Source organism: Sphaeramia orbicularis, chromosome 13 (genome assembly GCF_902148855.1).
Source record: "Sphaeramia orbicularis chromosome 13, fSphaOr1.1, whole genome shotgun sequence".
Taxonomy (NCBI): domain Eukaryota; kingdom Metazoa; phylum Chordata; class Actinopteri; order Kurtiformes; family Apogonidae; genus Sphaeramia; species Sphaeramia orbicularis.
In genome coordinates this window covers 31748230-31772873 of record NC_043969.1, presented here as the reverse complement: position 1 = coordinate 31772873, position 24644 = coordinate 31748230, and the positions used below count along the sequence as shown (strand labels likewise).

Below are 24644 nucleotides of genomic sequence, written 5' to 3'. Positions count from 1 at the left end.
TTATCATAAGTGATAGAAAATGTAATAGAATTTTCCCCCTCAACATGGAAACATTTAACTAACTTTTTCTACAGGTTTTTCCTCAGAGAATGGAGTTTGCTTGGTTGTCATGGAAACAGCTCATCACATTCCATCAAGTCAGGTGAGGACAACAGATTATCTTCATGACAACTGACTCACGGAGTTCATTCAGAGGAAGATTGTGAGACGTTTGGAAAAGCCGAACTGACTTTTAGTGTAACATTACACCACAGAAACTACACACATTTTAATAAACTGCAATGACCCTTTAAGTCAGAGAAATATGCGCCTTCGTTCCAGCTTTAGACCAGAACTGACTGAGACGTTGTGATGGATGTCACGCTGTTCCTTTTGTTTTCACCTACTGTTTAAACAGCATAAAGCGGATGATGTCTTTCATTACACCTGGTGAATTCGATCTCTCAGGAAGCTCCTCCAGCTCATGAATGTTGATGATTTAGAGCACCTGAGAGAAGAAATGCTAATTTGTTTAATGTCAAGATGTAATTTGTGGCATGTTGCTTGATTCATATCAAACATCTGGAAGGCAGTATGATTTCTTATGTGCGGGTGATAATAAGGTGATTTTCACACAGTGGAAAGGGATGTGAGAGTGTGTGTGTGAGTGCAAGTCTGGCTGGTTTTACTCCTGCTGACAGAGTAATGGATCTGCTCATTGTTGCATGTGGACTGTGTGTGATGTATGAGATTCATTTGAAATTCTCTGTCTTAAATGAGGCACTCACATGTCTCCGTATGGGAGAATATAGACTGGACGCAGAATGTATTATAGGAAAATGAACAGAAGTTGCTCATTTTTGTGGCCATCATTACTGTGAAATGGTCTTGATCGCGGTCTTTTGTCTCATATTTTTCTGTGTGATATAATATAATGTAAAACCCATATCATGCTCAATAAATGTGTCTAAAACACAAATATTTGCTGGTAGCTCTAACATCCTGTTAAAAGTTTTGCTGTCCCAAAGTAAATCTGTGTAATTAAATTCAAGATAATATTAATCAAATCATAGAATGGTAGTGTAGATATTGAAAAAGAAACATTTTAGATTTATTGGTATTTATACATGATGAAAGTGGGAAAAATGGAGAGGAAAGCTTAAATGATTTTTTTTTAAAAATCACGTACTGAATCTGGTATGCAATTCATTTTATTGCCAAGTTGATTTTGAGTATAGTAACAAACAAAAAAACATGACATTTTTCACATTGGCTTTTAAAAAAAATAAAAGCCTTATCAACATGATTTTATCAAGACACCATAATTAAATGAAATTATAAAACCCACAATTGAGAAATGTACACAAAAATTAACTATAAAACATTTGACATGCAATAAATACATTCATTTCACTAAAGCAAAGAAAGATCAATATTGACAATGAAATGCAGAAATGCAAAAATACTGTTTTGGTTTAATGTATTGCTGTAATTGCTTGTTTTCAAGAGAGGCCTGATAAAAACCACAAAATAAAACACTGGACATTACTGATGTTGCATGGATGTGTGCTTCATGCCTGCTGAAATTAGATCCTGTCTTCCGATGAAAAATCTCATTTCCATTGTAAATTTGTGCTGTATGTATTCTGACATGTATTTTTTTCCACAGCTACTACTGTGTGCGTGGCAGTCTGTGTGCTAAACTTTCTGATCCCTGAACCACAACCGGCCGGGTACAACCACCTCAAAACGTCAGCAATCTTCATTAGATCTTAATCCATCATTTCTACACATAACCTTTAAAACCAACATCCAAAATAGATGTGAATTTGTGCGTGTGTGTGTGTGTGTGTGTGTGTGTGTGTGTGTGTGGAAGGACCCTGAGGCTCTGTTACATTCTGGCAAAAGTTCAATGTGTGTTGGGTGAAAGCTGTCAGTGGAATCAGCTTTTTTTTTCTTTAATAATGACTTTTTCTACAAGAAACGACACTCCAAAAGGAACCGGGTGACCTAATTAAATCTGACCTAATCTAGAGCTGCAGTCTGCCATCCAGCTGCATGTGCATGTGTGTGTGATGTACAATCAGATCTTCTCCCTGACCAACTTTCATCCCTACTTGTTTCGTCCGTGATCTTTGTTTTTCTTTTCATTTAAACTCCTGGAGCAGAAGTTTTTACACTGTAAACAAAACACAGCTCGATTCAAGCCAAAGTCTACTTAGCCTGTCGTGTGTGTTCAAGGTAGAAAGAAAGAAACAGAGTGCGATATCTGAGCTAAACAGATGCAGGAGCAGTCGGGCAGCCGGAGCCCCCGTCCCATTTATTCAACTACAAAGAGCCTACTGTGGGTCATGTGCTGATTGAATGATAATTGTTAGGTCTAGAAGAAGGATGGCTTTTTTGAGTGGATGCTAACGTGAACATTAACGTTACAAAACTGACAATGACTGACAGTAATCAGCAATGAGAAAGCAAACTGTGTTTCCTCACAACCATATCTAATAAAATAGGGAAATGATATAGAGTAGGTGCTCAGAAAGAGGTGGAAAAAAGGTGAAGAAATACACCAAGTAACCAGCTTTCCTCTGTTATTTACGGAGGGTTAAGACTATCAAGCACAAGCTATTCTCTCCCCGTTTCTGGTTCTTTTCCTCTCAGCCCTTCTCCCTTACTTATTCTCTCCATCTCAGCGCATGACTTGGCTGGTGCAGCCGAGCCCCGGCTCAATTGTGCAATTTCATACATGTTTACTTTACTGGCATCTTTCTGAGCATATTTTCCCCTGAACATTTCCCCTCACATTATTCTGCATTTCCTCTACAACGATATGCTGTCTTTAATCTCCCTTTGTAAGCCCTTTCTTGGCTTGAGGATCACAATAGAATAACGATGTCAGACATTTTTATTTGGCCCATCATCTGCTGTATTTTAACACATGCCACAAAGTTCATTTTGGAAATTGATCAGGGCTTAAAGAAAAAGAAAGTAGCTCTTCATATAAACATTTAGACAACTGTCTTCTTCAGCATGAAAAACAGCTGGAAGTAAGTGGATCATGGGAGAGGGGGAGGCGGTGTGGCGCTGTGGGTCAGCGGTTTGTGTTGAGTGTAAGAAGAGAGAAGGACAAAGAGAGGTGAGGAGGGAAGCTGTACTTAGAGGTAACAAGGGCAAGTGAACTAGTGTGGCCAAGCGCTGCACTGAAGGGAGGAAGATGAGGAAAACGAAAGAAGCTAAGTGCCAAAGGAAAGGCAATTGGGGGACTTCTAGGGGATCTTAAGAGTAATAAAAAATCACAATAGAATGATTTTTCCAGAAAAGTGCAGTTTGGGGGAAATAAATCTGAAGCAGCTGCTTGTAATAAAGACTCTTGAAAGTGTCAAATCACTCCCTTGTACTTTATTCTGCTACACTGTGGGAAAGCAGTTCAGACATGTAGATGGGCAGGTGCACTATGTGGACACATCACATCATCTCAACAAATACACGTTTACACATATAAAAGATGCCTGTCATACTGCAGCCGCATTTGCATTTGGTTGACCTAATCATCAGCTTTTGGTTTGCCAGAGGCAGAATTCATTATTTGGCTGTAGCTTCCATTAAAAGTTATGTTTCATAAAAAGAAATATGTACACTGACAATAGTGGCCTGTCTGCGCTGGGCTCTTTTGATTTGCCACGTGGAAAATAGCTTCCATAAGAGAGTCAAAGTTTGTCTGAAGTTTAAGTTCAACAATGCAACAGCACAGTGGAAACTACAAATATTGTCACTGAGTTTTGTTTTGAGCGTCTGCGATGTCTGCTAAGTGCTTCAGTCCTTTTGGCACATGTCGTCAAACAGCCTACCATAAATGTCAAACAATGGTATGAATGCAGATCGGGGCTACTCGATCTGTCAGAGTCACATAGGTGATCTCGTTCTGCTGCAGCCGGTAGAAGGTTTTAAATCATTCTTTGCATTTTTTAACATTAAACTGAAACCCTTTTTTGGCGTACACAGGGCCGCTGGAACTGTGTTTTACTTCTATATTGTTAGTGTTATAAAAGTTATAGGTCTGGGAAGGTTGCCATAAAAACATTAGGAAGGAATGAAATAGTCAAATAAAATTAAAAAAAAAAAAGTTTCAACCACATCTTATAGTTGGGGTTCTTTTTTTTTTTACAAACTTGTGTCATGCATTAATTCATGTCACTATGTTAATTAATGTAACTAATCCATTTCTGAACTCCTAATTTTATTACTTCAAACTTCTTCATCTAAACCGCTTTGGTGGCAATGAGAGGTTTTCTGGGTTGCTGTGTCATATAAATAACATTAACAAAGGCGTATGCTATAAACCCCATGTGGCAGCACTGCTAAATTGAAACAAGACTCTTCTAATTTTACTAATTGAATCAACCACTGAGCAGAAGAAATACAGCAGGTTTTTAATGGTTATTTATATCAGAGGGCTCTGCTTTTATTGTTATTGTCGTTGAGATGATGAGATCTGCCTAAATGTTTTAAAAAAGATGAAAAAATACACAGACGATATAGAAAATGCCGTGATGAATAAGTGGATGGAAAACTTCCTCTCCACGCAACAAAATGTCTGAATGGCTTCCTCACCGTGTAGCCCTTGAAAGCCCACGATGTCGTATCACTGTGATACTGAGCAGAGGTTTATTCCCAAAGAGCAAAAAGGGGAAGGAAAAGAGAAGATACAGTCTACTTGTTTTCTGAATGGAGAGTTTTAGAAGTACGGACAGGCTTTCATACTGAGACAATGGCTCGCGTCCACCCTGCTGTGCTCTCCCTGCTCCTCTCCCTCCCTGTTCTCCGTCTCTCTATCTGCCTGTGAGCAGAAACACACGGCACATCCTGCTCAACAAAACACACCAGCCAAAAGTTCACTTCCTGCTCCTCAGCTCTTCTCCTTCACACCAACCCTATTCCCAGGACATGCATTAACAGCCCTTCATACACTCAAATAGCATAGGGGCACACAAACAGACAAGCAAACACTTCCCCTTTTTATAGATACACAGCCCTCTCCTTCTGTCTGTCATACACGTTAATGCAATCAAGCAAGTTTTAAACAGGGCACATCCTACAGAAATGTTCAGGCATTATCTTGCTCTTCCCTCCTGCACAGATTTGGAGTGACAGTGGAAACACTTTGTGTTATTTTAATGGCATAAGGCTGCGGACAGATTCTCATTTAAACCAGTGAATGAGAGGGAGTGAGTTGGAAAAGTGTGACTGAAATTCCCACGACTGACATCCGCCTGTTTCTACAATTTTAACACGTACACATGTGCAACTAGACAAAGGTCTAATTACTAATAATGTATCATTTGGGCAATTTGTTTTCATTTTTTTCATTACAGAGCTAAACAACAGGGTCCCAAAACTTAAAGTAACATGAAAAGCATGGTAATTTCCTGTAAGTTGTTGTGCAAGTTTGTTTCTAATCGTAACACAATTCAGTTATAGGTCAAATAGTATAAGGCCAGTTTTTGAATGTTGAGGGAAGTGCTGATAATACAATTTGTCTCATGAGAAAAAAAATTACACTTGACAACTAGACTTTCTGCGATGCTGAAACCAAAGATAAATGATCATACTTACTACACTGCTGTTTAGTTAAGATACTCCCAAAATGACTTTGCCTCATGTTATAACAGTGGAACTGGTCAGACCGACACAAGCCTCTTGGAGGACGATACAATACAAAATGTATAACGCATAGTAAAAATACAAACAAGAATGTTAATATCACATGTTATCTCTGCACAATAAAACTGTAACAAGAAATGTATGAACACAACATAACCACAGGTTTGACACAGGACGACTGCCCCGTAAAAACAAAAGTTAAAAAAAATAATTAAAAAGAGTGTGCAAGTGTGTGTATTTGTAATTGAAAGTTTACTAAAGCTTAGCGTCCCCATGCTGGGTTCAGTCCTGAGGTAAGCACCGGTTTCACGTGCGCTACTTTCAGTTAAAACCAAAATAAGGTCAAGAAAAGTAAGTGACAGGAAACAACATGTTTGATATGATCATATGCTACAGATATGAAGCCCTTAAGTTATTGTTACATTAAAAAAAAAAAACAATCCCAAAAAGTAAGGCACATTGTTTCTGTTTTTTTTTTTAAGCCTTTAAGATTCACTACGTCTATCACAGTGTATTTATGGCTTTAGTCTTCACATTCACCCACTGAGGTTGGCATTGGCACTATAGTGGTCAGACATTTCTAATCTGAATCAAGGACCAGTAAAAGAAACAAAAAGAAAGAAGAAAAAGCCAGCATGTTCTTTGGAATAAACATTTAAAGGCAGAAATATGCCTTCAACCCACAACTTTTAAGTGCTCTTTTGTTTTTCAAGCTGGAGGAACTGCTGGCCCGCCAACACAGAAATATGTCATTCTTACTTCTGTGTTTGATACCAGCAGGGAAGGGAGGCCGGGAGATATTTGCTAGGCTGGGATATGATGTTAATAAGTGGATAAGAAGGGTAAGATGGCAGGCATGAAATGGGACATCATGCCGGCGAGCAGTGTGAATTGTCAAGGAGAAAGTGAGATTTCACAGGGATTACTGAAGCACAACAGCTGGGATGTGCTGTTCACTCGCTAGCTTCTGAGGAAGACCCAGATACCCCTTCTTATGGTCATATCACTGACAGATTAGCAGCTCACTGTGTGTGTGTGTGTGTGTGTGCGTGTGTGCGTGTGTGTGTGTGTGTGTGTGCGTGTGTGTGCGTGCGTGTGTGTGTGGTGTAGATTTAAGGCAAAGGGCTGAGTACAGCGCTCACTTTGGCCTGTCAACAGTAGCAGGGCTTGCAGACAACATACTACAAGGGAGGGAGGTCAAATGAGAGGGCAGCAGTGTAACAGAGCTTCATCCAACACAGGATTTCACTACTGCCGCATTATGATTATTCATTAGACTTGTGTGGATGCAGTAATAGTTCCTGACAGTAAATGACAGATTTCTCTCATTAATTGTGACCTGGTCCCTGTTCCTCTTGTGCTCAGTTCCCTAGTTGTATCCATAATTGTAGATATTACACAATGACAGAGGCAACACCCATGCTTCGTCTACACCATACGATGAAGCTACACTCGTCATGATCGGGGATTAGTGTGTCATGAGTTGGGTATGTGCAATCATGTCCCACATATTAGATCACAGGGCCGTGCTTGCTGCTTTTCAATAACAACTGAAAGCTACGGGATGTTAGTCAAAAAGCAAAGGAAGTTTTAGTTCAAGAAATGCTGAGAGTAAGACTGATTAAGCTACCATTACTGTCATATAGTAGGAGCTTTTATCGGTAGTAAAATGCAGGGGAGGAGTGGGTGACTTCAAAAAATGTGAAGAAATAAAATCAAAAGAGACTTTACCAAAATGCTGAGGCAATTGCTCTTATCGTTCAGTCACTTCCATATGACTTGGGAAGCAGGAACAGGATGGGGAGAAGCAGGGGGTGAGATACATAAATTGTCCAGTACCCCAAACAAAACAGCAATTTAAAAAATTATAATCCTCTCATTACTTTAAAGTCCAGAAGAGTTGGCTTATTCATTCGGTAAAAAGTTCCGCTCAGGTCTGGACGCAAACCCTGAATCCTGTCCTTATGTGCTTTTTCCTTTTTTTTGTACACAGATGACACTCAATAGTACACAGGTTTAGGGTCAGATTGCAACACTTCCTTGCAACAGTTTCTCTTTGGATTTCATCATAATACAAAAATAAATAAAACAATTTCATTTTGGTTTTCAATTTGTTACTTTGGCTCAATGGCTGGAATTAAAAAAAATGTCTGTTGCACACGCTGTACATAAATACTGTACTTCTCTCAGTAAGTGTTCCTTGGTCATGGAATAGCACAGTGCTCCTTTATGAAGGAGAACTTAAAGATACATTAAATGTATAGAAAGGCACTTGGAGTCTACACAGTTTGGTGTGCATTAGCAGACCTTTTGGCCTGAGTCTGAGGTGCAGAAGAGATACTGAGTTGAGGTGAATGGCTTCAGAATACTGCAAGTTGTGTGTGTGCATCGGTGATTGATGTTAATACAGTTGAAATGGCCTTAGCTGGGGGAATAGCGGTCAATGGTGCGTGCATCAGACAGGGGCTGTGGAGGAGGGGGCAGTGGTTGGCCCAGGATGTCCATCTTGTCGTGGGGGATGCCCAGGTGTTCTGAGGCCAGTTTGGACAGTGGGTAAAGGCTCTCTATGGCCTTTGCATCAGCTACCAGTTGCTGCTGAGCTTGTATAAGAAGCTCATTGGCCTTCTCCTGCTTAAGCCCCAGGTGTTCTGCTGTGTATTTACTCAGAGGAAAGATGCCCTCTGCAAAGTCCAGCTTCAGTTTCCCATCTGTGGTCAGGCCCCCTGCAGTTCCTCCACTGCTGTGCATCTTCATATGGCTGATGAGATTGCGCTGCTGAGCAAACTTTCCTCCACACACCTGACATTCGTAGGGCTTCTCCCCAGAGTGGATGCGCATGTGCTCGGTAAGGCGGTATTGGCGGGTGAAGCGCATGCCACAGGAGTCACAAGCAAAAGGTTTCAGGCCCAAGTGACTACGCATGTGACGGGTCATGGTTCCACGCTGTGTGAACTTCTTTCCACAGATGCTGCATGGGTAAGGCCTCGTCAGCCAGTGGGTCTTCTCATGTTGTCGCAAAGTGGCCGGGTCTTTGTAGGACTTATCACAGTTGGAGCAACGGTAGGGGCGAATCATGTCCCCAATGCAGCCTGAATTTAGGCTCTGGTTAGATTTTGTCTCCAGGTGTGAGAGACTGTTCAAACTGTTGCTGCTGTTCAGGCTCCCATAACCGTTTGTATTGCTGCTGATGTTTTGTTGTTGTTATTGCTGTTTCCCATCTCCCCACCAGAGTTGCTGTACAGCTCTTCTTCTGTGTGTGTCTCCACATGTGCATTGAGCTGCTCTGAGCTTGGGAAGCCTTTGTCACAGGGAATGCAAACATACAGATTGTCCCCAAAGCTTTCTGGCTCATACGGCATGTGGAACCTCCCCATCGGTCCAGAGGGGGACGGCCGGCCTTCACTACTGCCGGTCTCCTCTGTGCCTGACCCACTCTTATCATCCGCTCCTTCACTTTCCTCCCCGGCCTTGTGGTTGTGATGCTGGTCTCCATTTTCACCTGCTTCATCCTCATCCTCATCTTCATCCTCATCTTCAGCTGGGTATGATATTGGCTCATGTTTCACCCAGCGGTAGATGTTGCCCACCTCTCTGCCAACCTCTCCGCCTTCTGTTGGGGTATCGGGGCTGGGGGGGCATGGGTAGCGGTCTGTGCCCTGGGAGCCGGAGCGATGAAGGTGGGGGAGGTGTGGACCAAGAGGCTGGTTGAGATGAGGGAAAGGTGGAGGAGTGAGAGAGCCCGCCTGATCGGTTGACTCCATTTTGTCTGATGGGAAGGCTCGTCCGTTGATCCCGTGCATGGGACTGGTGCGGCCGCTTAATGTCCCGTCCCGCTCTTCATCATTATGAGTGTTTGCCAGATGGGACTGAGAGGGCGTGTGTTGAGACTGGGAGTTTGGACTTTTCTTGGAGAGATCAAGGCCGTAGATGGGGGAGCAGTTTCTGTCAGGATGGGCTGTGCGCAGTCCTAACTGGGCAGGAAGAGCTGACTGCGGGGATGGAAACACCTGAGAACCCTGGGTGGAGGTGGGAGCATAAAGCTCTCCAGCATGAATGGCTAGTCGATGGGGAACTAGCTCCTCTAGTGGTGGTGCCCGGGGACCAAGGCTGTTCACAATTCCTCCTGGAGGGCAGGACTGAATGACAGGAGTAGAAACCCTATACCTGCCACTCCCTAAACCCATACTATTTGGGCCCATCTTTGGATAAGGAAGAAATGCTGGGCCCGGGCGGGGTGGGTATTTGCCATTTCGTTTAAGCTTCTTTTTGCACAAAGCCACTAAGTCAAGCAGCTGAAGGTAGCTGGCTGCTGCCAAGACCGCCCCTAGATTGGGTTCAGTGGGAGAAGCAGGGTCTCCTTCAGTAAGGCGGCCTGTGTAGATGTAGTCCAGAATGACCCTGAAGACTCCTGGACTCACCATCTCGTGGTCGAGGTTAATGAGATTGTCATGGACCACCAAAGACTTCAAGTAGTGGCTGCTGGCAGCCAGAATGTTCTTGTGAGCTCTGAAGAGGGCGTTCTGCACCACAATAATAACATCACACAAAAAGCCCTTGGTGCGTTGGCTGTTGAGCTGCAGGAGGAGATCCCTAGCATGACTTGGAACTTCCATGGCATCCAGCATCGTCTTCAGTCCACCACCTGCAATGACAGACATCTGTAAAGACCCATGCAGCAGCCATCATTTCAAGACATAAAAGTATAATCACTTTGCACCACACATTACATCTACTGTATTTAACAGCAGTAATCCATCTAATCCTGAGATTATTCATCAGAAAATACTAAAATATATTTCAGAGATTGGAGATCCAAGAAGAATTATTTGTATACACCCAAAACAGACCACAGAATTAGTTACATACAAACAAAAACTCACATTTTCTGAATAACAAAAATGAGAAATTTAACACTTGATTTATGTTTTAATGCTGAAATCAGGATTGAATCATTTTCTCCTCTTTTACAATTATATATAAATAATTAGTTATTTCCATAGTCATGTTTAATTCTTAAATTTCATTCAAGGCAACATGTGCACAGTGCAGAACGTGTGTGTAGGAAGTGCACACGAAGGCAATAAATGTGAACTTTTATGAAAGGTGAGCAGTTGCAATGGTTTTCTCATTATTAGAAATTCAAGTCTATGCATTCACTTCCTGAGAGAAAAAAAGAGAGAAAAACAAAATTGAGAGAACCGCAGATATATATTTTGTAACTGCTGGCTTCCTGATCAAGTATTCGTGAAGTGGTGTGCAGAGTTTTAAACAAAGAACGGGTAAATGTTTCACAAGTATGATGAACAGCAGGTATAAACCTGTGGGGAAAGGACATTTCCAAAAAGAGATGTGTCTTTCTGCTCATATAAGGAACACTACGCACACGGAATGTAAATCAGAATTAGATAGTCCAAGACCTTACGTTGAGATGGATTCCAGGAATTTAATGTGCGCACACACACACACACACACACACATATTCATTCACACTCAAACATCAACACTAATTGTTCCATCGAGCCTAAAATAAACTACAACTGATGCACGAAAGAAACACAATGTATTGTTCAATCACTGGCATCTGAGGATAGTTTACATGTGAGATTAAATGTCTCAAACTGTCCCTAAGGATTTAGTCTCACTGATGGGAAACAAGCAACTAAATAAATATCATGTCATCTGTCTGATCATGCTCTTCCTGACAGCAGCTCATTCACTTCTTGTTTATTCTATTCAACGTACACGTTCAGCACACAAATAGGGAAGTATAACTTAAAAAAAAAAAAAAAAAAAAACCTTGAGGGGAGAGTTATGAAGGGATTCTGGAGCTAAAAGTCTTGTGTCTCTTCTGTTTCCATCCTCTTCACCCTACTTTTAACTTAAGTTCAAGGACGCTGCACAGTAGATTACTCTCAGTGGTATTTTTCGGCCTTGTTTTCAGCGTCAGGCCTACAATATCAGAGGGATTTGTCATCATTCTTTGAGTGGAAAATGAAAAATATGACCTTTACAATAATCGTGCTGTAACGTTGAACGTCAGTATGAGAGAAATGTATCTTTTCATCATTTTCAAGTGGTTTTCTTAAATTAATACAACAAGAATGTGACCTGCTCTGTGTATTATTTATAATTTATTTATAAATATCTGAAGATTAAAAAAAAAAAAAAAGCTGAATAGGGGATGAGTCTATGATTAAACAGGCGGGTTTAGGTGGGTCCATGCTTCATCATGTTCCCGGTTGTCATCTAAAGTGTTTCCACTTCTGGTTTCTGTCTGGCTTTGATTACTCAACGGTCATATTTTACTATAAATTTCAGTGCCGGTCAGATCAAACATGTTTAGAAATGAGTGTGATACGAAGAATATAGGCCAAGTACTTTCCATAACTGACTGAACCTTTGCAGAGACCCCATTGCATTAAAGGCCAACTCTTACTGGTTACTGTACAGAGAACAGTGACACGTTATGTACCCACACGCACACAGTAAGTTTACATGCAGTTCACAGGACGTTACTGTCAGACACAACTCCATGAGAATTACCGAAATTAAGCCTACTATGTTTTCTGATTTATGGCATGTCTTAATAATGACAACATTACATTATGAGTCAGTTTTGTAGATAACCTTACAAAATTTACAAACTCAATATGCAATAGAAAATCAAGTGCGCAAAAAGAACATTTCTGTGCACCTGCATTGTGCTCAGCAACTGAAAACAACATTATTTTAGGTAGCGTCTTGTGGTAGCAACAGTCAGTGTGGCTGCATGTTTCCCATCATGACATTTAACGTCTTTCTCAAAACTGTGAGCACAGCGACTCTTCCACAGTTTCAAAATGTGTTAAAAATGTTAGAGTTTATGGCATGTTTCTACCTATAGATAGTTAAACATGTTTATTATAAGTCTTATCTGCCAGGTAGGTTTAAGATCACTGCATCCTGTTAGAAAGTAGTCAAAGATTGCAATGATATCAGAAAAAAAAAAAGAAAGAAAGAAACTTTGAAGGAGATTTAATATTCTTGTAAACAGTTGAAGGCCTGGATGCACAGCGGAGTAACCTTGGTTTATGTTGAACAGGATAAATTCAATAATTACACATACATCAGAGTCACATCAGACTTTATAGTCTCTCGGGGATGTATCTGCGTTTTAATGATTCATCAACATGTTGGGTTTACAGAGCTGATGTATTTTACAGGGTTTAGTTATTTGCATTAGATTAATATTCATTGTCCTTGTATTTTGTCACATTTTGTCACTTTTGTGGTTTTGGGTATAAAAGCCAGAGACTAAACACTCCAGACATCTGCTTAAAACGCTGTGCTGACATTTTATTTTGTTTCATTTCAATTTTCTGCCCATGTTCATGCACTGTTGTTTATTTTAGAACCCATTTCACCATGATCATGTAGAGTCCACGTCAAATTTATGAGGCGTGACTGCAGAACCACGTCGGTGTAAATTTGCAAGAAGATATGCTTCATGTTAACTTTAATATTACCTTATTCCAACTGATTTACTCGTTTGTCATTTTGGGTTCCAGAAGCAAACTGCGGCTGGGGGTGGAGGGGGTGGGGTGGGGGGACTCCGTAGTATGTGTGAAATGTGTGTTTTACTTTCACAGCAAACAAGTGAAGTTATATGTGGTTTACTCAAATCGCAAGTTTAAAAAAAAAAATCACACTTTTAAAATAGGTTTACTGACAGAGTTATGTGACAGTTAATGAAGTTACAAATCTGATCAGTAATATTAACATGCTATTATGATTATGAGCTCTTATTTCTATTTAAATCCTGTCATATAATAATTGTTACGATCAGTTCTTGCGCATTTACAGACCATTACGCATTCATTTTACGCATTTAAAAGTTCATATTTTTTATTAAAACCAAAAGCCTTGACATTAATGACTACTCTGCATTTATTACTCTAATTAGTGAAATAATTACTGCCAGTTTTATGGTTTAGTGAAGAAGCTGCGGGCGTTCATAAATAACCCACTCCACGCTGCGTTCTGTCGGCTGAGCCTGCGTGTCGCCGAGGGGACTCGTCCTGTGTCTAATCTGTTTGACTCTGCTCCTCACATATTGTTGCAGTAAAGCGAATCACGAGTGATCCCATCTTTCTGAGCCTCAGCGCCTCATCTTTTACTTCTCCTTATCTCCGCCAAAGAGCCTTAAATCACCTCCAGAACCAGACCGTTTTCAGCTCATTGCGCTTAAAACAAGGTGTATCGCACAGCTGTTTCTTATACCGACTCTTTCCGTCCATAGACCTGTCAGCACAACGCACAAGCATCTCTTTTCGTGCAGCTTTATAAAATATTGGCTGTCATAAAGGAAACGAGAATTTCATACATAAAAAAATTTAAGAAAAAAAAAAATAATAATAATATTCCTTGTGTGTTCTGTGGTCGTGTGCGCTAAGATGTGCCATTACCGCACAATGTGGTGCGCTTTTTAAAAGTCCATTAAGGACTTAATGATTTTCCTAAACCTTCCTTCTGAAATCTATAACAGAAGCTACACATGAGGCTGCAGAGGTACATCTACCCTTTAACTGTTTTATTAGCTCTACAAAATGTTCACAGTTTAATAATAATACACCAAAGTTTGACCCAATGGGGGAAATTACGCATGACTTTAAAGAATAAAGAATGAAGTTTTGGGAGCATATTAGTGAAATTAGAGAAAATAATGAATTAAGACTAATCATGAGTAAATTTACAATTTAATTAATTCATGTGCATTGATGGAGAAAAAAATAAAATTTTTACAACAACGAATTAAATTACATAAATAAGCCGGAATTTACGCGTGGGTATGAAAAATAAAGTTATAAGGCAGAAAGTTAGGAAAAAATATCTGTCTGCTCTAAGGGTGTGCAGAGTATGTTTTTAGTGAATCCAAGTGTAAATGTCAGTCTTTCCCTGTTCTTGTTTGGGTGTCTGCGTATCAGCTCTTACCTGCATGCCCGATGTCTTCTGCCATCCGATCTAAGTCTCCCTTAATGATCATCTCAGCAGTCTCTAGGAGTCATATCTGACGTTTCAGCTTTGAACTGCCAGCCTCCAAAAAACCATGCCAGTTTTCCGAGCACGTCTGCCAGCTCTTTTTTTTTTTATTATTAATTGATATGAATTTCTTGTCGCTCCTTAGGTCCGTCCTCCCACCCACTTTTCGCCCTCTCCCTCTTTCTCTGTCTCTCTGCCCCTCCTCTCCCCTCTTTCTCATCCCCTCCTATTAAAAATACGTGCTTTGACCAGCATCAGTTTCCTGCTATTTTTTTTTTCTAGTAATTTCCTTAGCTATTTTTGAGTCAATAACGCGCACCGGGATGATAATGGCGCCTCTATGCGCCTTAAGTGTTTTAGCGCCCCGTGTGATGTCAGTCTATAATAAAACTAAAAGGTAAAATCGAGGGCAGGAACTTTATGTGACCCCGACTTGAACTTCTCAACACTTCGTCTTAAAGAGACAGGCAGCTATTGTATACATATGTATATATTATTGTATATTTATGATCAGAGCGCATGGAAACTTTTCAGACGCTGTTTCTTTACTGAATAAATCTGGTTACATCACAAGTTACCAAACATGTTTTCTAGTCAAGAATCTAGAAGACAGACCTGAAGGGGTTACAGAAATATTGAAATTTAATCTGTATTTAATATTAGTAATAAAAGTGTGTATGTTTACTTCCCTGAAAAATACTCAGCATGGATTCCTGTAAATAAAACTACAAACACTAAGGATGCTCTCTCTCTCTCTCTCTTTCTCTCTCTCTCTCTCTCTCTCTCTCTCTCTCTCTCTCTCTCTCTCTCTCTCTCTCTCTCTCTCTCTCTCTCTCTCTCTCTCAGGTAAAACACCTGTCTTATTTAGAAGCAGGAGGACGCATTCATCCATTTCATCCATGCATCACCTGGATGCGCAAAGAGGTACCTACTGTATTTTGCCATATTAGTGTCCATCATAAAATGTGGGCCTTTCCTGGTTCGATTTAGTCTGTCCAGTTAAATACCTGATGAATTTACTTTGACTCAGATCATATTAGACATTTTCCAGTGGATGACAGTCACTCCAATTAGTTTTCAAGATTACTTTTGTCAAATTGTCACATGTCTTGTCCTCTTCATGAGACTCTCACAGTCTTAAATGAGATAAACATGAAGGCTATATGTTACAAAATAATAAATAAATAAGTACAGATATAGATGTATACATACGTGATACTGCCTAATTTAGATGGAAACACAGGATTCAGTTTGTCATTAGCACTGACTCCAAACCAAAGTCCTAACTCAGATGGACTCTCATTCTGATCCTGTCTATGATTTCACGTCTGCGTGGATGCTTTCACAGCCTCTCAGCCCTATCTCACTCTTACCTCGGACTCATGTCTGGTGCTCTGGCCGTATGTCTGCTCTCCTTTTCGGCATTCCCTCATTAAAACTCTCCGCTGTTTCCTCCAAGACCGGGTTCCTCGGAACTTCTCTTCCGCGTCCTTTTGCAGCCCACCCCTCTCTTGTCTGCCGGTTTTCCACGTCTTTCAACTCTCTTCCATACACTGGATTTCTCACGTGTTAACAAGACTATCTGACACTTACGACTGTGTTGGGGTCCGGTCGGACCAAACCTGCCGGCGGAGACTTTACGCGCACAGCGACACCCAATGGCGCACCGTGCGTCAGCGAGTCCCAGCGGCCTTAGAGTGGACAAGCTGAGCAGGGATGGGGAAATCTCAGGTGATATGTAAAATATGAGTGCAGTTTGAGGGAATCATATAAAACCACATATTTACTCATAAATCAGTCATTCTTGTTAGGAAGTGGAAGTCAACCTCAAAACTGGTCAGGTATTTTCCAAAAAAAAAGTTTTATGCTCAAAAGTAAATGTTTTGCAGTGCTTCAGTTGAACGAAACATCAAGAAAACAGGTAACATCATTTCAAATTATTTAACCCATAAAGGCCCAGTGCTACTTTTGTGGTAGTTCCAAAATATTTTTTCTCTATATATTTAGCTTTTCTAGTGATTTATCGCTATTAATTATAATCTTATCCTCTGTATTTTGTGTTTTTTCGGTGAACATCAAGTATCTTCCTATTTTTAGCTTACCGGCCGACAAGCCGTAAACTATTGTCGTCATGCGGCCTCCATCGGCGTCATCTGTCGTCATCTGTCGTCATCTGTCATCCATTACAAAAATTTCAATCGTCTTCTTCTCCAAAACTACGATTCCGATTGACTTCAAACTTGGTATACGACTTCTTTATGATGATGTCAACAAAAATTAGTGAAATTATTTGGATCCGGATCTGATTCTGGATTTGGTGCGACTTTGAAAAATGTCCCCATTATAACAGATAGGAAGTGGATCGATGCAATAACTCAGTAAATATAAATGATATCAACTTAAAATTTCTACACTACAGACCTGATGGGGAGATGACCAAAACATAATGGCCACATGCTGATCAGGATCTTCTTCTGGATCTGGGAACTTACGGAAAATTTAACATGGGCTCTTATGGGGAAAAAAATTTCAATCGTCTTTTTCTCCCAAACTACAGTTCTGATTGACTTCAAACTTGGTATACAGCTTCTGTATGATGATGTCAACACAAGGTATTGCAGTTATTTCAGTCCAGATCTGATTCTGGATTTGGTGCAACTTTGAATAATTTTCCCACAATAAGAGATAGGAAGTGGATTGATCCAATAAATCAGTAAGTATCAATGATATCAAGTTGGAATTTGAATTTTTTACAGATCTGATCGGAATATAACCAAAACATGGGCTATCTCTGTAATATAATAAATACACAGAACTGGGTGATAATAAATGGCATCTGGATACATTTCCCAAAGCTTTTAATTTGGCCGGTTAGCTACAGGGCCGTTGGTCCTATTTTTAATTTACTGATGGTGTGAATGTTTATAAAAGCTCAGAATAAAGTTGATGGGCATTATATCAAAAACAGAGAAAACTGAAGAAAAAGTGACTTTTTCAGCAAAATACATCATCAACAAACATAAACACAAGTGTGTCCATCCACTGTCATTGATCCAACTCCATGGGTTTTACTGGTAAATTAATGTTGTAGAAGATGACAGTGTTTCCACGTTCACTACGAAGCCTCTGAACATCCAAATGGGTCATATCTGATGACCATGAAAATATGACAAACTGCATTTTACACACATGATTTACATGTATTGATATGATACTGATTCAGAATTTTTTTAAAACATTTTAGATCAGTAGATGGTTTTGGTCATGGATGGCTGTTTGGGTATTTATGGGTTAATATGTGTCAGATTCATTGATATTTTATTGTTGTTATTTCAGTAATCACATTATTAGCATAATCAGTACTTATATTCTAAGTTGTGTGCTGTGCTAATTGGCTTCAGTGTCACAGAAAAGTACTTTATTTCCTCCACATTCTTTCTGTGAACATCTAGCCTGAATAATATTTTATCTTCTGTATCTGCCTGTGGCTAAGGGGGCTGTTCTGCAGTAATTTCAAGTAACAACATAGGTCTACTGAGGCACATTGGTATAAAGCACAGTAATTCCTTAATACACAGAGCGATCCAGCAGAACACCAGACTGTGACCTATTTACATTTATTTTGATCACAACAACAGCTGACAATCCTGCCCCAGAAATGATCTGAGCTCAAGGTGCCGGTGTTTCATTGAAGTGACCTGAGGCACCTGAGGGTGGAAGGTATTGTCTCTCACTTCCATGTTCCCTGATGAACTGCTGATAACCTCACCGACAGAGGTAGGCAGCACTGTGCAGGAGAATAGATACACTCTATCAAGGATGTGATGGTGTGCTTCAATTCATGGTCCAAAATAGGTTTTTCCATCCAGGAAAACACAAAGTGATGTCATTTGTTACTTGTCAGGTGCTTTGTGTATTTTACAAACAGACAAGATTTTGGCTATTGGGGTGCATACGGCTAAATACTGTGTTTCACAGGCTTAAATAGTGGAACATAACCTTAAGCCAAAAGAGGAAAGATTCAGACGATACTAACGATGGTTGTTATTAATTCTTTTGTTTCTTTTGTGTCTCTGTGTGCAGCTGTTGTCTTCCCAGACAATCTTTATCTCACTAATCAATCAGCCTTCTGAGGCCTGCGCTGGACATTAAACTTCAGCTTTTCAAAACACAATTTAACATACCATAATCTGGAGCGCAGTAAACCTGAAACGCTGAACTCTTAATGAACTGAAAAAGCCTCCAAATTCCTAGTTGTAAGCAATGATTCAATTAAAGCTGCCTGAGCTGAGCCCCTGAACACAACTCAGGGAGCCCATCCCAGAACTCTGTATGTCTGCACCCCAAAGACCCACACTCAGTGAGGGACGATGCAGGGTAGAGATAAGGCAGGCTTGGTGCAGCTGAATGGTCAAATCCTTTAACAGTCGCCTGTCACCCTTTAAATCACACACCTTTCCTGCCATTAGTACTGCTGGTTTTACATGCGACATATTTCTTGCAAAATCCCGGTGGGTTAGCTATGGAAACACAACGAGGGAGTGAATAACTGTGGCTCTTTTTTCAGATCAGATAGGTTACAGGGTCACCATATCTCTAAGGCCCAATCCACCTTGTTTCAATTTTCCTGACAAATATTCCAATCATCTTATTATTGCTCCATTTCTGTCTGCCAACAAATAGACAGAATAGTACTGGACAATAGACAGGACAGCCTAAAAGTAATCTTAACACCTTAAAACAGACTCCATCGCCATCTGAGTGTAATATCCACATAGCTTTTTGCTCTCCCTTGTTTCTTTCATTCTCATCAATCATCCCACTCTACTTTCTTTCCTCCCTTCCAGTGGATATGGCCACACATATCTCCAGATGCTTGCTGTGACCGCCCCGTCATACCAGACACACCCCCGTCCAGCTTCAGTCTCCTCGCCACCAAAAATTGAACAGTAGGCTCAACATTTACACACAGACCTCTCTTAATTCATTGTAATGAGCAGTTTTGCGACAGCTTTAGAGCATAGGCGTGCAAGGCATGTCATTTGAACGAGCAGAGCTGTTGTATGTGTTCTGCCGCTATTCTAGTTTACCCATCTGAACGGTGACGGACAATTATCATGCCATGATTAGAACCAGAGAAGAAATGCTTCATTTTCTTTTCAAGCATGAAACCATTTAGGCATGAGAAATAACTTCATATATCATTCTGAAGAGGGCCATATACTGTGGAAAGTGTTTGAGGAATATTATTTAGGGGTGATGCAGTTTAGTACAGCTCCAATACAGGGGGTGAAACTACTTTAACTTTGTTATATAGAATATACAATATAATATATCAGAGGAACAGCACATGTTAGATGTTTGGAGAAAAAGTCAGAAAGGCCAGACTGAGATGGTTTGGACATGTACAGAGGAGGGATGATGAGGTTGGAAATGCCAGGTAGAAGGTCTAGAGAACAACCTAAGACCAGATTTATGGATGTAGTGAAAGAGGAGGTGAAGGTATTGGTGTGAGAAGAGGATGCAGAGGATAGGGTTAAATGGAGGAAGATGGTTTGCTGTGGTGACCTCTGAAGGGAACCGCTGAAAGGAAAAGAAGATAATACACAATATAATGAAAATACATTGTTGTCATTTTACAGTTGTCATCTTCCAGGCTCTGTTTCTGTCCTGTTTTTGGATATATCTCAGTGGTCATACACTGTTTCCATATTAATTCTTTGGACCACACCATGCACTCGCCTACGTCTGTAGTAATTGCAGATCAAGTATCTGTATAATATGAAATAGGACAGGGAAGTCCAATAACTGTTTCTCATTTATACTGAATATCACAAGGTGCTGAAGTAATGCACACAACATTAGTAGCACAGCCTTGATAACTTTCTGCTGCACAAAAGTGTTGGTGTGAATGGCTCTTTTTAAATGTGTGTATGTCCATGTTTGTGTGTGTACTTGTGTGTGTTTGTAGGCCAGTGCAGTGGGCGTCTGCAGAGCACATGGCTGTCCGATGCATGGTCTCTGCTCCCTGGTCTCTCCTCATTAGCCTCACACAGTGCAGCCATACCCCTCCCTCCCTCCTCTCCCTCCTCTCCCTCCTCTCCCTCCTCTCCCTCCTCTCCCTCTACCTTCCACTCAGCACACACACTCGGGGGGGGGGGGGGAGCGAACCTTTTGTTTTCTGTGTCCGACCTGCGCCCTGTTCCAGCCCTCCTCCTTTTCGCTCCTTTCTCCTCTCCACTGACTAAATCTCTTTTCCGGCTTGATACTGCTGAAAACCATATGGTGTGTGACATCATCAGGGCAGGAAGCATGGAGAGGGAATGGTAGAGCAGCAAAGAGACTGGCTTGCCAGGTCTCTGTGCGGTGATGTCAGCAGAAAAGCACTCTGGGAGGCCCGTAGGGGGTGAGAGCAGAGCAGGTTGGAAATTTTATCTTTAGATTTCACTCCCACCTGGATAATCAGGAGCAAAGTGAGGGCAATGTCCCTGTGAAACCCATCAAAGTGCACCCGCTTTATACCTCTACAGGTGTTATTGGATCCCATTCTAAAAATGTTCAACTGAACAGGAGTTTTGGCCTAAATTGCAAAGTTGTGATGCTTAAAACTTCTGCAGATCATCTGTCTACCTCTTCCCTTTAGTCACTGGCAGTCCCAATCTGCTCACCAGGCTTTATGTCTGTCAACCTCCCTCCCTCCCTCCCTCTTTTGTTCTCTGGGTGAACTCTCCAGCTTTGTTGTGAGATCCTGGTCTCCATACCATCACCAACAACACATCCAGTTCTTTCTATCAGCACACATGGGGATACACACAAACACTCAGTTTGCCTCTCACACAGTCAGCATCTCTGTTTCACACAAACACACACATGCACTAAAATACCCTTCTTCTCTGATTAATGGCAGAACTGGGGAATGTGCCAGGCAAGTTTCTTATGGAGGGAAGGCATTAGGAGGAGAGGAGAGGAGAGGAGAGGAGAGGAGAGGAGAGGAGAGGAGAGGAGAGGAGAGGAGAGGAGAGGAGAGGAGAGGAGAGGAGAGGAGAGGAGAGGAGAGGAGAGGAGAGGAGAGGAGAGGAGGCTGCTGCAGCTGTGGTTTTGGAGTGGGTCTCCACACCCCCTCGCTGCCCCCTCCCTCCATCTCCTCTCTGGCTCCTCTAGGGACAAACGCTTTGGCCTGGCCCCAGGAACCAGGGAGTCAGGACCAGGCTAAGGGGGAGAAAAAGGGGAACAAGACAGAGAATGAAGGATATCACAAAAGAAAGAGAAAAACAGAGCTGACCTAATACTTAAGTATTGTCAGGCAGCACCTACATAAACAGAAGATCGCAGATAGTGCACGAGATGATTCTCAGACGTTTTTATAGGCAATAGAATAGAGAGCATTTGTATTTGTTTTTTCTTATGCATTTCTGTAACAGTTTGTTCCACTGTTTGGTATTGGTGGTTATACTGTACAACCAGAGGGCATACTTACAGAAGGGTGAACTCTGTCTACTTCTCCAACTAGGCAAAAAATAGTTGAGGTCGGGGCAATTTTAGGATCAGACCCTTGGGACGGCTGAGAAAATGTACCTTGTAAAAGAATTCCCTGTCACCCATTAATATTTTAATGAGGTTTACTCTGTGAGATATATTTTTAAGAAAATAAACATGCACTTTTTTAAAAGTACTGAGTCTCTTTCAATTTGGCAAAACTTAATTTTATTGGCTATACAAATTACATATGAATTAACATTAAATGTGCAGACATGAAATTTAGGGAAAAACAGTTGCAGATATTTCCAGGTGTTGGGTGGTGCTTATGTCTTGTTTACATCTGCATGTGTTAACTGTTAGAGCTGCAGTTGTGTATTTATGTTTGGTTTCAACACCTTATTACAATTGTGGCGTACAACAAAAAGAAAGTGTAAGTGAAAGCATGCGTTTACTTGATCCTATTTTACAGACAGACATGTCATTCTGCTCAACATCATAGAAGATGGCTGTGAAATATGGTTTTATTAAATCAAAAATCACCTTCCTGTGTAGTGAATGTTTTATTCATGTTCTGTTATTAATAAAAAGACCTGAAAGAAAGAAATATTTTTTATCTCCTCACTCTAAGAACTGCTTTTAAACCTTTCACCTTCCTTCCTTGTATGATGGTAAGAATAGACTTTCAATGACTGTGTCAATGGGAAGAAAAATAGTAGGTGAAACTCAAAAGCCTCTGCCCCAATTTTTTTTTTATTACAGAAGGGACAAGGAAGAAGGCGAGGACTATCCTGGTTGATAGCTCCCATCCTCTGTTCACACTGTTAGAGATTGTGAACTCTGATATAGAGTTTTGAACTCTGTCTAAATTTAGAAGTTCTTTATTTCAAGTGCCAAAAATATTTTTATCTCCACAAGTTGAGATTTAAAGTCAAGGAAATTATTCTATTCTATTCTATTCTATTCTATTCTATTCTATTCTATTCTATTCTATGCTATGCTATTCTATTCTGAACAGATTTGTTAAGAAATTTTGATTACACATTTATTAGAATTTTTATTCAGAAATTCTAGTTTCTTATTGGTTGTCATGTTATAGTTGTTAATTGGCCAATCACAAAACAGTTCCTTATCTATTCTGTATTTTAGAGAGCACACATTTACAAAAAGTATCAAAGATGTGAATTTGAGTAAACAGAATGTCATCGGATCCCTGCAAGTGGTATTCACCTTGATGGTAAAAGGTGAGTGAAATAAGTGTGTTTATGAATAAAATATTATCCATTGGGTGAAAAGAGGTCACTGCCACATCTCTCCTTAATAAATCAGTCTTTTACCTACTGTCTGCTTGATAGTGAAGGTTCATGATGAATGAGGTTTCTACAGAAGTTTTATCCATATCAAATTAGAGATAAGCTTATCAGTTATAACATCATGCTAAGTATTAATGTGTTAACCTATGGCTTTACTGGGAGCCTATGCAGGATGTTTGCCTATACGTCTGTGTGTTTGAACCCTAAAGTGTGATTTGTTCACCCCCACTGCCCTGCAGAGCTGGGCTGGTGTGTATTTGAGGCCTGTTCTCTTGCTCCTCTCCCCCACTCGCAGTGTTTTATGGGCTGTGTGCTGCGGTGCAGTGACCTCCCTCTCACCCCGGTGCCACCCAGCCGGTGCAGGATTCAAGCGCGCATGGCCCCTGCCAAAACCCCATAGCGCCACATCTGCAATCCATAAACGCCAGCCACTCTTGCTCTCCTACTCCCTTGCCCACATCGCCTCAGACTCTCACACTCCTCCATTTCACTCTCTCTCTCACCCACTAACTTTTTATTTTAATTTCCAAATTCTATGCATCCCCCTTTTGCATTCCATTCACTGCTTCCTCCCACCACTTCTGGTTTTATTCATGCTGAACATCAACTGGCTCTTCCCTTATCTCTTATTCCCTCACTGCCCCCTTTTCTCTCCTTCCGCTCCTTTATCCACATCCAACGGAAAAATCTCTCACCCATTATATCTTCAGTGGGCGCCAGCTAAGTGTGGTGGCAGTGAACTGAGAACCACAAGACATTCTTGATCCAAACAGCTCTAAGTCACCAGCGTTCACATCTTCTGATGGTGGCCTCTGCTGAAAAACACATTTCACTCATGTGCTGGAGTCTGCTTTACCACGTTGCAGTTGGTGACAAACAGCTAAATGTTTATCTGTTTCAGATTGATAGTGTCAGGGAAAAAATGTGCCATACACATCTAAATTCAGTCCCGTTTTGTACATGTGTTACTTTAAGAGCATTCTCCATCACGGGGGTATTGAATTCCCCCTCCCCTCTTCATGAACTGCTGGCCTGCAGAGCACACAACACCCCTCCCCTCAGCCTTTACATGATGTGTTCACCACATCACTGCTACAGTGCCCTTGCCTTAATATGTGTATTTTTTTTCTAGAGTAAAGTAGGAAATAAATTGAGTGTTACCACAAAGCTGTCCAGCACTCCCCGTGTGCCCCCCATGGG

At 40.9% G+C, this 24644-nt stretch overlaps 1 protein-coding gene across 1 annotated transcript; it reads right to left on the bottom strand.

Annotated features, from left to right (window-relative positions):
* Positions 1-1808: 1808 nt before the first annotated feature.
* On the bottom strand, positions 1809-14677 carry hic1 (hypermethylated in cancer 1). Its single transcript, XM_030152887.1, is given in 3 exon segments — positions 1809-8831; positions 8834-10279; positions 14608-14677. Coding segments are annotated over 3 exon segments (2271 nt in total). The 5' UTR covers positions 14660-14677; the 3' UTR covers positions 1809-8058.
* Positions 14678-24644: the final 9967 nt, after the last annotated feature.